At 45.0% G+C, this 16,943-nt stretch overlaps 1 protein-coding gene across 1 annotated transcript in view; it reads left to right on the forward strand.

Moving 5' to 3' along the window:
• The window catches only part of LOC311244031 (agrin-like), a 137,404-nt gene that overhangs the window by 112,266 nt on the left and 8,195 nt on the right, over positions 1-16,943 (forward strand). Inside the window, 4 exon segments of the mRNA XM_084333440.1 lie at positions 1,237-1,420; positions 4,740-4,827; positions 12,068-12,292; positions 13,688-13,791. Of these exon segments, the coding sequence (XP_084189566.1) occupies positions 1,237-1,420; positions 4,740-4,827; positions 12,068-12,292; positions 13,688-13,791 (601 nt within the window).

A 16,943-nucleotide genomic window follows, 5' to 3' on the forward strand; every position in this document is an offset into this window, starting at 1 on the left:
AGAGCTCAAGTCTGCCGGGGCGGCTCTGCTCATTAGGATTAGCGTGCGCTAATAATAGAATGTACATTTTTGATGTTCGTCCATTTTGCTATTCTCAGATCTTTTCTCCTGACAGCCTTCCAGTTTGTTTCCCTTCCTCTCTCTCTCTCTCTCTCTCTCTCTCTCTCTCTCTCTCTCTCTCTCTCTCTCTCTCTCTCTCTTTCTCTCTCTCTCTCTCTGTGCTTTTCAACGAAAGCTTCATCTTTGAGCACCAAAAATAGCTCCGCTCCAACAAAGGCATGATTGTTGGACTGTTTGCTCAAACTTGTCACTAGGTCCTCTTCGAAAAACTTTCCCTCGACAGTTCTGAGCAAATCACGGCCTGAAATGTGAAGTTTGTTCTATGAGGCCCACGGGGGGGGGGGTTACGAGGAAGTAATTATAATTCCTCTGTTTGGTGTACTGTTAAATGCTTGATCAGCACGTCATTTCTACCTACTGAAACAAATAATTATGCGATATATAACTACACTCGAAATAACTCTACGATGCTGTGTCTTTACTGCGGTGTCTGTCTCAATATACACACACACAGTATGTAACTTGAGTCGTACTGCATATCTTGGTTCAGTGATTGTACTGGCGAACATCTCCAGGTCCTTATGGTCTCGGTATACTTGCTTTTAACCATGCGTACAAGTAGACAAGCGGGTGCATTGTGAACAGCATTGTGAACATACACACCTGCGTATTTTGCGTTGTACCCGCAGAATTGAAAAGTGTCCACTAGGGGGCAGATCAGGGCCGAATCCTCCCTGGTCGACACTAGAATTATATAGAAGAAGAATATCTTCCTTGTGAACTATCCACTATCCGGATTTGCAACATAAACATGAAACATGGTGACACTCAAGGAGGTTATGTTGAGATTACGGCAGAAACGCGCTTCATTGCATCTTTCGAACGCACAACGCTAATTCCTGAGGACATGCACAATGTAGGCTCCAAAGGAATGCAGGATACGCGGCTCCGCCCTCTTGCGCACGTGAACGCGCATTTAAAAGCAAGTACACAGAGACCCTTTAGCAGAGAACATGGCATTTATGTGAGAGTGCAGCAGCTGGCTTCTCAGCTCCATTCACTCAGACTGAGCCTCATGCGTTTCTTCTACCAAACGGCTCTGTGCCGTGCCGACCTGTGCCGGGTATAACCCCCCCCCCCCTCCCCATCTCTCTCTCTTCCCTTCATCCCGGCCAGATCACCCTGTTCGGCACGCCCGTCTTGAGGCAGGAGAATGCGCTGCAGTCTAGTGACGTGGCCATGTTCCAGGGCCACCCCTGCGCCCAGGGGCCCTGCCACAACGGCGGCCGCTGCAGCCCCCAGCTGGACACCTACGAGTGCGTCTGCCTGAGCGGCTTCTCCGGGGGACACTGTCAGAACGGTGAGACTGGTGTTAGGTTGCTCAAAAAAATGCGGTCTCGTCAACGGACCAAAGACGGTCTTTGTAGTAGTGCTAACGTAACATACCCCATTTATTTATTTATTTATTTATTTATTGGGGAATGGGTGTCTTTTTTGCTTTGTATGTAGTAACTAATTCACAAAAGGTATTCACACATCACACAATTCACACCATATGCTTTATCTAATGAGATGATGTTTTCAGTCTGTTCGCCTCACCCCCTATCATTTCTCTTGCAGCAAAATGGGATTGACAAGCAAACAAATAAAATAAATAAAAAACATATATATTACTATGTCATCACGCAAAAATTATCTCCATATAGATTTTTTCCCCCACGCCTAATTCAAAGGGTATTATGATACGCCTGAAAGCAGCAAGTCTAGATTTCTAAATCCAGCTTGTTATTGTTACTTATCTGGGTGAAAGATGCACTATATATATTTTAAACAAAACCAAAAAAAAAGAAAAAGAAATACTGGTTTTTATGTGTATTCTGTCCAAAACGTGAAAACACTAGAGATCCTCATGCAATCCCCAACAGTTATGGAAGTGATGAAACATTGTCAGTGGAATATTTATGCACAGCTTCTTTTAGTGGAGTTACTCTGCTCTTTCATCATCTTCATGTCACACACTCCCCTACATGTGCTCCTTCTCTCTCTCTCTCTCTCTCTCTCTCTCTCTCTCTCTCTCTCTCACACACACACACACATGCACACATTTTCAGAGCCCATTAACCTTGTCCACGTGGACCCGCCGTACCTTTTTACGTTAATTAAAACCGCAAACGCATGAATGCCCCCCACACACACGCACCCTCCTCACCCCCGTTCATCACAAGTCATTGCCTTTAGCTCTTTTTTTTTCTTTTTTTGAAATTCTCTTTTTATTGATTTTCTCCATGGTCCATACAAACAATATCTTGACTTCTCCTTCATTTGTCTCTGCCTTCTGCAGTACAAATTGCATCAGTTGTTAATAATTCTGAGTTAAAGTGCAGAAGTACACACATGAGGACCCATACAGTCAATAACATCCTATATTTCTTTTTTTCTAGACAAACAAAAACAATAACCAAAAATAACAGATAACAAAATAATATGTTAGGGTGCATCTCCAATAAATCTGCATCTACCATAAAGCAAACAAATAACAAAATAATATGTTGGGGTGCATCTTCCTGACACTCAACTCCTTTTACACAAGGTTCATTTAACAATTAACCCGAATGGACATTTATATACACCTTAAACAAATGAAGATCGTAACGGTGTAATGTACATTATCCATCTTTCCCATTTCTTCCGAAACGTATCCTGTTGCAACCTAAAAGAAAAAGTTATTCTTTCCATCTTAAAAATATCATAAATAATATCAATCCAATCATCCACTGTCGGAATTTCTGTTCTTAACCACTTTCTAGTAATGGCTTTCCTACTAGCCGCACTTAGTATCTGAAATATATATCTATCCCCATTTTCTAATGGTCTGGCGCCCAAATATAGACTCTCCAACTTAAATGGGATGTCGTCCTGGAATACTTTTTCAAAGATTTTATGGACCTCCCTCCAGAAAGGCGGAGGGACAAGACCAGAATATGTGGTAATGATTTGCCTCTGAGAGGCCACACTGTCTCCAGCAGTTGGAGGATTTGGTTTGATGACTCCCTTGAGCTGGAGTACTGAAGAACCTAATCAGGGATTTCCAACTAAATTCTCTCCATACTGGTGAACTTGATGTTTTCCATTGTATTTCACATAAATCCTCCCATTCCTCTTCCGTTATATTCAGGTTTCCCTCCCTTTCCCATTTCTGTTTTACATACAATGAGTTACCTTTCGTCTGTTGTAATCCCATATAGAGTCTTGAGATGATTTTTTGGTTTGAGTTCGAGACATAAGCCTCTCTGAAGACTTTTAATAAAATATTTTCCAAAAGCGTTTGTTTACTTCGCTTCAGTAATTGCTCGATATAGTGCAGAACTTGAAGATATCTGTAAAAATCTTCATTTTTCAAACCATGCTGCAACTTCAGATCTTGAAAGCTCTTCATGGACCCCTGATATAAAAAGGTACAATATGCTGTTAGGCCTAGAGTCGCCCACCCTTTAAACCTTACGTCCATTCTTTTGGGTACAAAATCTGGGTCATACGCACACCATCCCAAAACTTTTATGGCTTCTTTAAAAAGAAATTGGGCTGTTACCTTACTCCACAGCTTAAGTGGTAAACTAATCCATGGATTTCCCAACTCCATTAAATCAATCAACAAAGCCTTATCCCCAATTGCAGCTTGAATTGGATACTCTTCTGTTACCGCCATCTCAATCTCATTCCACCTGGCAAAATATTCTGGATTACACCAACACGTCATTGGTCTTAATTGGGCTGCTATATAATAGTCCTTCAAACATGGGAGTGCAACCCTTCCCCTGCTTTTTGCTAGTTGTAGACTCTTGTATCTAATTCTAGGTCTCCGCCCTTGCCAGATGTACCTTGAAATAAGTTTGTCCCATTCCTGACATTTTTGGTCAGGTAGGTCTAGAGGGAGGGCCTGGAAGAGATAGAGCAATCTCGGCAAAATATTCATTTTTACCGATTCAATTCGCGATCCAAAATTCAGAAGAGGTATTGGATCCCATCTCCTTATGTCTTCTTTAATCTTTTGATTCAAGGGGAGGAAGTTAACACTAGCACAGCCGACAAGGGGTCAAATGACCCAGGCATTTTCAATAAATGTATCCTCGTCACTCGGTCGAGCTCCAGCTCTGTCACTCAATGACTTTTCCTAAAAGTACCCGTTTTATCTGGCACGGTTTCTGAAATTTCAAAATGACTTCAGGAAAATGTCATTAGAACGTTATTCCACATATATATGGAATATATATGTGGAAAGTCACAGCACTTTGCGAGCGTCTAGCGCAGGGGTGGCCAACCCGTGGCTTGCGAGCCGCATGTGGCTCTTTGCCCATCAATGTGTGGCTCTTCCATCCAAAAAGAATTAAAAAAAATAATAATATATTTTTTTATTATTATATATATATATTTTTTGTCACTCGAACCTGTGGTAAACCTCATCTTTTTATATTAAGAGGTAATTATATAGTTTACACTGTTTATTTTTCTCATATTTCTCATATAAGCTGTCAGGTCATCTGACCCGTTCTGGCGGGAATCAGTGACATTTTCTCCATGGCTGTTCTAGTGTTAATGGCTTTAGCTCTAATGACTAAACCCCTGGTTTCTTATTGATTGGCGTGATCTCATCTCTTCTGAACAACCCCTCCCCCACACAGCCATCTACGAGAAGTCCGCCGGGGAGACCGAGGCCATCGCCTTCGACGGCCGCACGTTCGTCGAGTACCACAACGCTGTCACCAAGAGGTAAGGGAGAGGGCGTCCCGCACTTCCACACGTAGTCGTCACGGCAACATCCAACATCTACATCCTAACAGTTATTAGCTAAATGACCGCCCTTATCTCTGATCCGTCTTACAACCCCCCCAACCCTTCCCGGTAAGCGATGATGACAGTGTTGATTGTGTTATATCAGAGAGATGGAGTTAGCTAAGGGCTAATAACCCTGACTGCTGTCCTCCGCACCGCACTCCAACTCTCTGGTTGCAAACGAATTCTGCTAATTAGCGAATCACCCGCATCGCCCTGAGCAACCGTTGCCTCTGTTCTGTTCAGTTATGGTATAACCACACACACACACACGCCCTCACACGAACACACAACGATGACGCGGAGGGTTACTCTAAGCCTCTTTTGGACGGGTGTCATTTGCGCGTGTGACTGTTCTCCATACAACTGGCATCCAAAGAAAGTTGCGGTTTATACAGCCCCCGTATAAGGGCAGACGCTGCATGATAGAAGTATAATACTTGTATCATCCAGCGTGACGGCAGGCAACCCGATGAGACATTCTGCTCCTCTTCCCATCCGTCTGAGAGAGGCATGTTGTAGCTGCAGGATGAACAGATCGCTCCTGTGACCAACCTGAAGAGACATCAAACATACGGCTCCGTTTTCCTGACGACTCTCTTCACACCAACGCTGCGTATTCCAGCACCCTGACGACTCTTCACACCAACGCTGCGTATTCCAGCACCCTGACGACTCTTCACACCAACGCTGCGTATTCCAGCACCCTGACGACTCTTCACACCAACGCTGCGTATTCCAGCACCCTGACGACTCTTCACACCAACGCTGCGTATTCCAGCACACTGACGCCTCTTCACACCAACGCTGCGTATTCCAGCACCCTGACGACTCTCTTCACACCAACGCTGCGTATTCCAGCACCCTGACGACTCTTCACACCAACGCTGCGTATTCCAGCACCCTGACGACTCTCTTCACACCAACGCTGCGTATTCCAGCACCCTGACGACTCTTCACACCAACGCTGCGTATTCCAGCACCCTGATGACTCTCTTCACACCAACGCTGCATATTCCAGCACCCTGACGAGCCTCTTCACACCAACGCTGCGTATTCCAGCACCCTGACGACTCTCTTCACACCAACGCTGCGTATTCCAGCACCCTGACGAGCCTCTTCACACCAACGCTGCGTATTCCAGCACCCTGACGACTCTCTTCACACCAACGCTGCGTATTCCAGCACCCTGACGAGCCTCTTCACACCAACGCTGCGTATTCCAGCACCCTGACGAGCCTCTTCACACCAACGCTGCGTATTCCAGCACCCTGACGACTCTCTTCACACCAACGCTGCGTATTCCAGCACCCTGACGAGCCTCTTCACACCAACGCTGCGTATTCCAGCACCCTGACGAGCCTCTTCACACCAACGCTGCGTATTCCAGCACCCTGACGAGCCTCTTCACACCAACGCTGCGTATTCCAGCACCCTGATGACTCTTCACACCAACGCTGCGTATTCCAGCACCCTGACGACTCTTCACACCAACGCTGCGTATTCCAGCACCCTGATGACTCCTCACACCAACACTGCGTATTCCAGCACCCTGACGACTCTTCACACCAACGCTGCGTATTCCAGCACCCTGACAGGGCTTTTCACATAGACACTCTGAGGTGTGGATATATTGCCACAGTCACACACGCACACGCACACACACACACACACACACACACACACGCACACGCACACGCACGCACGCACACACACACACACACACACACACACACACACACATAACATAACACAGACATAACTCATTGAAAAACTGTCTCAGGATCTGTCTGTATATTTATCTGTGTCTGTGTCGTTTTGTCCTCGAATTCAGCATTTCTGGCCCAAGCTTTGTTTTCTGTGTCTGTCCCCTTGTTGTGTAAAGCTCCCCCTCGTCTCTGTATGTCTTGTCTCATATGAATGTCCCTCATTGTCTTTCCTCTGCACTCAAGCCAACTGACCAATGAGATTCCAGAGTAAGTAGAAGACTTCCCTTGGGTGCTATCTTTACATCCCCAAGCTTTAAACGACACCCAACTAACAGCCGCAGTAAAAAGCCATGGTTTTGATAGTTAACCCAGTTAAAGACATTCTATTCAGTTTATTGTCGTAGTGGACCTATCTCAAGACCCCGCCCTCTTTTCTCGATCCTCCAAACAAAACGGCCACTTCCCTCGGACAAACAAAGTTTGAAGGATCAAAAAAAGAGGGTGGGGGTTTAAGATAGGTTAACTCTATCTGTGTGTTTGCACACAGAAAAACATCCATCATCCGTCCCATGAAAGCCAGATTTTTGATATTCAATCTCCATATCCATATATGTTTTTATTATTTATAAGACATGATCACAATCACAGATGTCATTAGAACTTTCATGTTCCAGCATAAAGTACAGCATGCCTTTACGCATGATCAGCCTCGTGTTCAAAAGCCCCACAGAAAGGTGATTGTCATTGTTGTTGAGAGGGTGCCGTAACGTATGCATGGTCGTCCTAATCTCCTTCTGCTACGAGGTGAGCACCTTCCGCCGAATGGTACTGACTGTGATGTGGAATAACGAATGAGAGCCCCTTCATAACTGCAAGAGGACTGAACCGAATCCCCCCCCTCACCCCTGGTTGTGCTGCCGAGCCCTTGTGTCCTGCATCACGGTTAAGGGAAACCCCTTATGTCTTATGTCATGCCTTAGTTAGTAAGTTATTCTCTGCCCACTCGTTAGCTCAGTAAGTAGCCTCTTTTCCGGTCCTCGAGTGTTTCGGTCCTCGTCAGAGCCCATTTCATTTTCGCCAAATCTCTAACTGTAATTGTGAATAATTATAGAGTCCACTGCAGAGGGAGAAAGGCAATGATATGTTCATCACGGATTTGTCTCCCTTTGAACATAAGACCTCAAACTGAGATCTCTCGGACGTCCAGACTAACTTGTTAGCCGCAGGCATCAATCTCACTTAGCGGGGGGGACAGTGGTCCCTCAAGCCGGGCTGTCCAGAGTTTAATTGGTGTCACATTCAGTAAGAGCGAGAGCCACAATTAGAACAAAACCGCAGCTCGCCAGAGCACTCGAGAAGAAGTGGCAATCAATTGTACATGAATTGGCAGCGTAAAAGGAAACAAATACATTTCTTCGAGAGGACGTTAGGAGCATGCGTTCATTGCTCACTGCAGGGTTAATGTCGCTATTGCTGTTTATCAATCTCCATTCACCTCTCCAAGACCTTGTCTCCATTTGCCCCCAGACCCATTACCCGAGTGACAGATCCTATCTGGCCATGTCTCTCTCGCACCATGATACTTGACCCCGTTTTGGTCAATTGCCCTATTTCTCCTCATTCACTGCCTCCACCACTCAAGGCAGATAATGATTGCCGTTGCACACAAGTCCGCCAATACTAGAATGGAGTTCCATCTAACCACTGGCTTAAGCAGCTGTAGTATTGGTTTACGAGTGCTTACTGTGCTTTGTCCCGCTGCTCAAGCAAACAAATACTACGCTCCGGGCATCATCATCATCATCGTCATCATCATCAGCATCATTTGTCTCCAGTGGTCTTCAGACTGTTCTCCTCAGAACCTCAGAATGGTATGCTTCGCTGCTCCCGGTGTGATTCACATGGGACCGCCCTGCGGTGAAACCACCTGGCTTTTTCATGGCTCTAGAACAAAACGAGGCGTCATTTTTGCGATGCGGATGCATTCTTTTTCTTTCCTGAGACCCCCAAGCCTTAAGCCAGGAAGGTCCGACAAGAGTCCTTCCTTCCTTCCTTCCTTCCTTTGCGGCCTGTAGCGCTTACATTGCATGCCCTTGACTTTCTCCCCCTGCTCCCCTAAGTCCTGAATCTCTGGAGAACCCATCCGACCAGAGGTGAGTGTCCCTGAAGCTCTTGGCCTTTAGCGCTGCCTGCTAGCATGCTGCCTTCCCTTCCCACCCTCTCCACTAACTTCTCACAGGGCTATTTCCTCCACGGGGGAACAACAGTATCGTTTTGAAATCCAACTAGAGTCACAAATTGCTTTTGCATATGGACGGTGCACATCAATTAAAGGGGAACTACACCCAATTTGACTTAGAATTTTTCTAAGACAGTCCGAAAATGTTAGCGAGAACAAACGACTCTCTCCCTAATCCAAGAACTAAGTGCTAAATCTCAAACGTGAGGTCATGAAGTAAGTCTGGAGCTGCTCCACAGGCAATGAATTGGGAGAGATGGTAAAGGTGTCACTGAGAGCACCCAGGGGGATGTTCTGTTTATGCGGATGCATTTTCTGTTTCAGAAGTGAAAACACTACCGTAGAATAAAGCTCCTTCGATTATGTGGGTCCACAAAACCATTCATTGTCTATGTAGCAGCGCCAGACTTTTATACCTGATGACATCACAAGCTTGATTCTTACTTCTCTGGTTTCTGGCTTCTGGGAGAGAGTAGCTCATATTCACAAATATTGAATGAACTTTCCTGGGCCATGGAAATAACATGTTTGAATTCTTAATTTGGTGATGTTCCCCTTCAAGTCCTCTGGTATTTGTTAAACCAGAAAAATAACCAGGCTTTGATAGTCCTGCAGTCTTCCATGGTAGCCCCAGAGTATTATTCTATTTACTACTGCCACCTAGAGTTGATGAGGTGCATAGCACACTGGCAGCTCACATCCTCCCACATACCCACGAGGATCTGACTATATATTGAAGAAGTAAATGAAATTCCTTCATAATCCAGAAGCAGGGAAACACATGGGAAATCTAGGAGGTAACTTGGTGTTGCCGCTCTATACGGTTTCCTGATTTGTATGTATGTCTGTTTTATTTATGACGCATTCCACCGTTTTAATAACTTTGACCTTATTCCTGACAAGTCATCCTGATGGAGATTTATTAGTCGTATACTGTTGAGAACTGTGAGGGCGAGGCTCGGAGAAAGAGTTTTCTATTTGTATGTTTTCTTCTCTATACAGAGGTCTTTCTGGAAAAATAAATCAAGCTGATGCCCTTAAACAATTATAAATAATAGTAATTAAAAAAAATAAGTTTAATTTTGATTCACGTTGACATCAGCAGATTCTGTTTAATCAGAGTGTGTGAACGTTTGACGGGAGAAAACCACATTTTGATGCTGGGCTCCTGTCAAGGTGAGCCGACTTCTCATTCTTGGCCACCGCTGACTTTTAAGTTTATCTTAGCCCGAGGCCAGCGATCCATAAAACACGAGGGATAATATCATTCCAACTCCTAAGCACCTGATACTCTACCTCATATTCCGGCTCGTTAATGATTAGGAGGGGGAAATACTAACGTAGATTCGCCCTATAATGAGATGCACCTCACAGTGAAGCCGTCATCCACTTTCTTCTCGCCCGCTCTCCCCCTCCTCCCTGTCCCGTGTTTGTTCTGTTCTCCCATGAGCCCTCTGTGTGTTTCTTTGTGCTATGCTGACTGGTGCGTGTTGTCACGTCTGTCCCATGATCTGTTGTCTCGTGTTCTGTGTTCCGTGTTTTTCTTTTTCCTGTTTTTTTTCTTTGGTTCTTGTTTGGTGATGTCGCTGGCTCGTTACTGTTGGATGCGCTCGCATTGCATTTGTCTCTCTGTGTTTCACCTTCTCTTTGAAGACGGTGGAAGTAGCTCAGCCGACATCACAGATACTGACTGGTGACACACACACATGCACACACCTCACCTACGCACACAAACAAGCAAACATATAGAAGGTATGATTCTCTTGAATCCATTTCTACAGGGGACCAACCAAGAACAAAGTAACCATTATTTAAAAATAGCATCCCTAGCGTCGATGCTCTTATATTAATGAACAAAATAAGTGTCTCACTCTCTTTCCTTTCTCCCTCTCTATTTATCCTTTATCTCGCCTCTCATTTATCTCACTCTTTCCTCTCTCTCCTTTCATCTCTTTATCTCTCTCATTTCTCCTCTCCTGTATCTCCTCTCTCTCTCTTTCTCTCCTTTGTCTCTCCTTTCTCCCTCCCTCTGGCAGTCAATATAATGATCAAACAACAGCTTAAAAGAAACACAGAAAACCACAGGAAGAGCAGTGCAGCACAGTCTCAGTAGGAAGTGGAAAGTTATTTAGTAAAACACCCTCCCTGCTACTCCTAGAAGCCTCCATCCTGGTTCTATCTTTACTCCATCTCACCACACCTTCCTGAGCCTAGTGAGCTAACCGCTGAGAAAGGTGGAGGTCTAATCATTCTACTAATCTAATCTTTACTACACCTAATTTCTACGATTACCCTGCCCATAGCTGTACCTCCCCTCCCCCCTCCCCCATGCTGCTATGATGCCTGAATTTCCCCAAGGGGATCAATAAAGGAATATCTCTTCATATCTTATCTTATTATACCTTGCGGAGCGTAGTGAGCTAACCGCTGAGAAAGGTCCTGATCTACGTGAGCTAACCGGTGAAAGGTGGAGGTTTAATCATATACAATATTGAGAAAAGTGTAGGAAATGTCATTTAAAGAACTGGAAGAAGTTGGGTGGCGCAGCGGACATTGCGCTCGTCACCAACGCAAGAGACACCGGCCTCGAATCCGGCTATCAGCGTTGCCTCCGGCTTGGGCCGGCCGTCATACTGACTCAATTGGCAGAGTCAGCGGGAGGGGAGTCGATGGGTGGTAGTCTGGTCGTTGTAAACAGCGACTCCTAGTCCTACAGGTCGGTCAGGGCGCCTGCACAGCAAAGTCAGGAAATGGCGGGGGCAGTGTGAGCCTCCCACACGTTACACCTCGCCAATGAGAGTCCGCGCTGGGGGGTGAAAAGAAGTGACTGGCTGCCTCCACATGTATCGGAGGGGACATGTGATGGGCTTCTATCCTCCCTACGACCGGCCAGTGGGGGGCACATGCGAGCAACGATCAGGACAGGGGAGGGAGAATTGGCACAAGAGAAAAAGGAGGAGAAAAAGTAGGCAAAAAAAATAAAGAACTGGAAGAAGTTGATTGTCTGCATACACACCAGCAAATTACATTCACTACAATCACCACACACACACACACACACACACACACACACACACACACACACACACACACACACACACACACACACACACACACACTAACCACCAGACCTCCATCCCTGTTCTCCGGCCCCCTGACCCTGTGTCCTCTGGCTCCCTGACCCTGTGTCCTCTGGCTCCCTGACCCTGTGTCCTCTGGCCCCTCACAGCGAGAAGGCCCTGCTGGTGAACAAGTTTGAGCTCAGCATCCGCACAGAGGCCACCCAGGGCCTGGTGCTCTGGAGCGGGAAGGGCGTGGAGCGCTCAGACTACATCGCCCTGGCCATCGTGGACGGCCGCGTGCAGATGACCTACGACCTGGGCTCCAAGCCTGTGGTGCTGCGCTCCTCTGTGCGCGTCGACACCAACCGATGGATACGCATCAAGGCCAGCAGGTGAGCTGAGGAGGAGGCCATCTGAGTCAGAAAAGGCTGAACGCTTTGGAAAAAATATCGTATTTGACTGATGTGTATATATATATTCGACTGATATTGCAATTGTGATATGATTCACAATATTAAATATGATTCACAATATTAGAAGGAATCATGATCATTTTTCATTATTCATTATTCTCATTTTGGATCATAGTCTGATGTTTGCAAAGATCTAAAACCAAACAAACCTTTATTTCTGAGGGTTCCCTCATTTATAGCAACAACGCCGTTTACAAACAGCAGAAAAGACAAATGAACAAACACAATACACATTTTTACAAACAACAAAATATGTTAAAATAGTCACAAGTTGACACACAGTGATCCGATATCAATAACATTTTGTAAATGTTGGAAGAAGCTGTAAGAACTTTAGAGTGAGTTGGAGGTAATTCCAAGTGTTGGGGCACGTCAATAGAAAAGGCTGATCGTTCAAGGTCAGAGCGTTGCTCGAGGGATTTTAAATTAGAATCTAATCTAATTTATTTTGACACACATTTCACCTTTAACAAATATTGCGCATGGCCATATTGGCCAGATTTTGATAACATTTTGATTCAACCCTATACTGCCACATGATGAATGTATAGGAGTCTGATGCGGTGATAACAGTGGAGACACACATCCACACTTTTTGTTTCATAGTCCAACCCATACACTGACAACACCCATAGGAAAATGAACTACAGTACAGCTATAATATTCCTGTGTTTTTCTTCTTCTTCAATTACTATAGAAATACTATAGTGAATCACTATAGGAACATAGTCTTTCTGTAATAGAACCACAGGAATATTGTAGTTATTCACCATACATTTCTATAATATTTCACTACAGAAATACTATGGTGAATCAGTACAGTATTTCTGTGGTACATCTAATAGTGCTTATGAAAAACAACAACACAGGAATACTATATATATATATATCAGTACAGTATGTCTATGGTAAATCTATAGTGCAGTAAACCATGAAGTGTGGTATACAGCCTACAGGTGCATGTTTGCGGTTTTGTCTTTTCGCTCTGTTAATCTCTCTTCAGAAGCCACTTGGCTGGGATCAAATGAGCTCCTACATCACACAGCGTACCACTGATCTATAATGCATGCGATTCCAGCCACGTCTGTTGGCTCTACTCAGACACATTAGGAATGCTACTTGTGCTGGCAGGGGGGAGGTTATGTAAGTGCACTAGTGATGGAACAGCGGCGGCGTAGACTCGATGCCTCGAATAAATGAAAGTCTAATTTGAAGTTATTCAGAGTGACACGTATGCATCAAAGACACTCACAACTGCATCTCTCTCTTTCTCTCTCTCTTTCTCTCGGTCTCTCTCTCTCTCTTCACTCTCAGAGCACTTAGGGACGGCTCTCTACAGGTGGGCAACGAGGCAGCTGTAACAGGGTCGTCGCCCCTGGCAGCCACACAGCTGGACACCGACGGGGCGCTCTGGCTGGGTAGGTCCACACACACACACACACACACACACACACCCACACACACACACACACACACACAGAGAAAATATAGAACTGTTGTTTTGACTTATAGTATTTCTCCTTTCTCTCTGTGAGGCGGTGCCGGCAAAAAGAAACACTTGTAATTCTGTAGTACTCTTCCATCGTAGCCACGCGGCAGGAAGCCTGCCAAGGGGGGGAAAAAAAATGTGAGAAATGAACTCATTGGCATTGCAGAGGATAAGCACAGCTCCCCTGGCAGGGAGAAAAGATTACCGTTTTGGTGGTTGGTTGGTTGGTGGAGGGAAGAGAAGAAATTTTTTTTATGAAAAACCGTGCTTTGCCTATTCAGGTATTGAGTTGGGAAATGAAAGGCTATCTGACTAACTGGAAAGTTGTCCGCTCTCCAGAATTCCGAAACCAACCGGCGTCGTGCTCGTTATCTTCTTGGCGAGTTCAATTCGGTTTGAACTTGGGGCTCAGAAAGAGAAATTGCTTTAGAAAGAACACGAGCGAGCGCGCACACACACACACACACACACACACACACACACACACACACACACACACACACACACACACACACACACAGAGCACAAGCTGTTTGAAACATTCTAAGGCAATAACATTGACTGTGGGAGAGAGAGAGAGAGAGAGAAAAAAAGTCAATCTTTGAATGCTCCCCTTTTCTTTTTTATGCTAAATGTGTGCTGGTAGTAGAAGAAGAAGGGGGCAGCAGGAGGCATGGTGAGGTGCTGCATACAGTCTTGCTCACATACATCTAAGGGATGATACACAACCAGAAATAATGCCTCACATGGGGGCTAATTACCCCACGAGTCGAAGCCGAGTGCATTGTTTTTCGTTATTACATGGCGTTTTCACATTCGCCGAAATGCTTGCTTGTGATTGGTCAATAGCCCCCGACAGCGGTGAATTATTTTTCGATAACCACCGGTGATTATTGTTTTTCGCAGCTGGAGTAATCAAGCCCCACTGACACACACTGTTTCAGTGCAGCCAATCAGACACACCTGCCGGGCTGCCCGCGATAATAATAATCACTTTATTTGGGCTGACAGAGCCACAGAACAACTGCGATTTGTCAAATGAATTAGGTATATTGTTAGTAAGTTAGCCATGTAATAAGCGGGATAATGTATAGCTATACTCGGTCATCATCGCAAAATAATTGACCTTCACTGACGTTTAAAACACCTCGCCGAAGCGGCTCGTATTTTAAACTCTGTCGGTCAATTATTTTGCGACAATGACCTCGTAGCTATACTTTATCCCTTACATAACCGTACTGTTATGCACCCCTGTAAGGGGACGCAACACAAGGCCACAGACACGTTAGGTGAGGGTGCAGTGACACAAAACCATGAAACAATTTGCAAAGTAATAGTATTTATTTCACAAATGAACAAAAACACAGTAACACAGAGAGCAAGGAGGACTACCTAGTGGCACCAAATAAAATAGTAAAAGGAAATGAAAACCACCCCCCTTACAGGCACTGAACGCCCAAAAGTGCAGGTGGTGGTGCTCACTCTAAAGCTGGTGTCTTTAACATCAGGTCACCTACGTGATGCAAAATGTAGACCCCAGGGTATCTTCCTGTCCTCAATGTCCCTGTGTGCGAAACAAAAGATTAATACAAAGAAAAGCAATCACCATAGGCTGGGTGACACAAGGGAAACAAATATACAAAGGGTTAATACAGAAATGTACAGCAAACTAAAGAACACCAAAACACAATGAAGTGAACCAGAGCTTTCACCTCTGAAGAGCCACTGCTCTATATACCTAAGAACCAGAGCTTTTACCTCTGAAGAGCCACTGCTCTATATACCTAAGAACCAGAGCTTTTACCTCTGAAGAGCCACTGCTCTATATACCTAAGAACCAGAGCTTTTACCTCTGAAGAGCCACTGCTCTATATACCTAACAACACACAGAATTATCACCAAAGACACAGAGAGACACCCACCACCACAATGAGCCAAAGGAGCTAACTAACACGGCACAAAATGGGATATATAAAGGGAGAGTGGATGTTGATTGCAGATCAGCTCCACCTGCCGTTGCACTGGGGTGAGTTGCTGATTGACCAGCTGGCTGCTGGTGCTGCAACTGGGAGACACCTGAGAATGGGATATGTTACACAGGAGGGAGACAAAAACAGAACAACCAAAACATGCCTATATACACACACACAACAGATAACATACATAACCCCCATATATATATATACACACATAAGGACACTGTCCGTAACAGTACCATAGCCATTTGCCAAAGACAAACAATAAGAGCCATTTATTCATTTCTTTCTTCATTCATTTATGCTTTGCGTCACTGCTGTCTTTCATTATAGTCCCTCTGCGTTACCTTAGCAACGGCTTGACAACCACCTGTCACTTGGCTGATGCCAGTGAGAACACATTGTCGATGGCACACGGGAGAAGTTTGCCTTCGGGGCGTATTAATTTTGTACCGTGATGAGGCTCTAGCCGCACGGTATATTCCGGAAAATAATCAACACCCCTTCAGCCGATCAGAATGGAGTATTCACCCGGGCCATGGTGTAAACACATAGGAGTGAGGCAGCGTTCTGGAACAGGTGCTGAGCACTGCCCCGCAGCAGGGATATGTCATCCTCAGGCAGCCCCTCACATGAAGAGCCTCCTCTCTCTCTCTCTCCTTCTCTCTCTTTCTCTCCTCAAACTTAAAAAGAAATCCCCTCATTTCTTTCCCAGCGGCTCATCATTAATTCAACGGTAATTTTTTTTTTGTTATGTCTATCCCCAATTCAGAGAGAGAGAGAGAGAGGGGGGGGGGCAGGTAGAGAGAGAGGTAGAGAGAGATCAGAAAGAGAGAGCAGGTAGAGAGAGAGCAGAGAGTTGATTGATTGATTGAACATTGTATTAACAGATTGCAGAATGGGTACAGTACAGTACAGCTCAATACACACAATTGTTAAGGGAGACCAGAGAAAGACTTTCGTCTTGTTTACATCAGGGTCCCCCATTTTCAATTCATAACATTTATGACATACATGACATACAGATATACAGTACTGTTACATCTAGACATTTATGACATACAAGATATACAAATATACAGTACTGTTTATTTACAGACAGATT

Source organism: Notolepis coatsorum (genome assembly GCF_963971535.1).
Source record: "Notolepis coatsorum genome assembly, chromosome: 17".
In the NCBI taxonomy this organism is placed as follows: Eukaryota; Metazoa; Chordata; class Actinopteri; order Aulopiformes; family Paralepididae; genus Notolepis; species Notolepis coatsorum.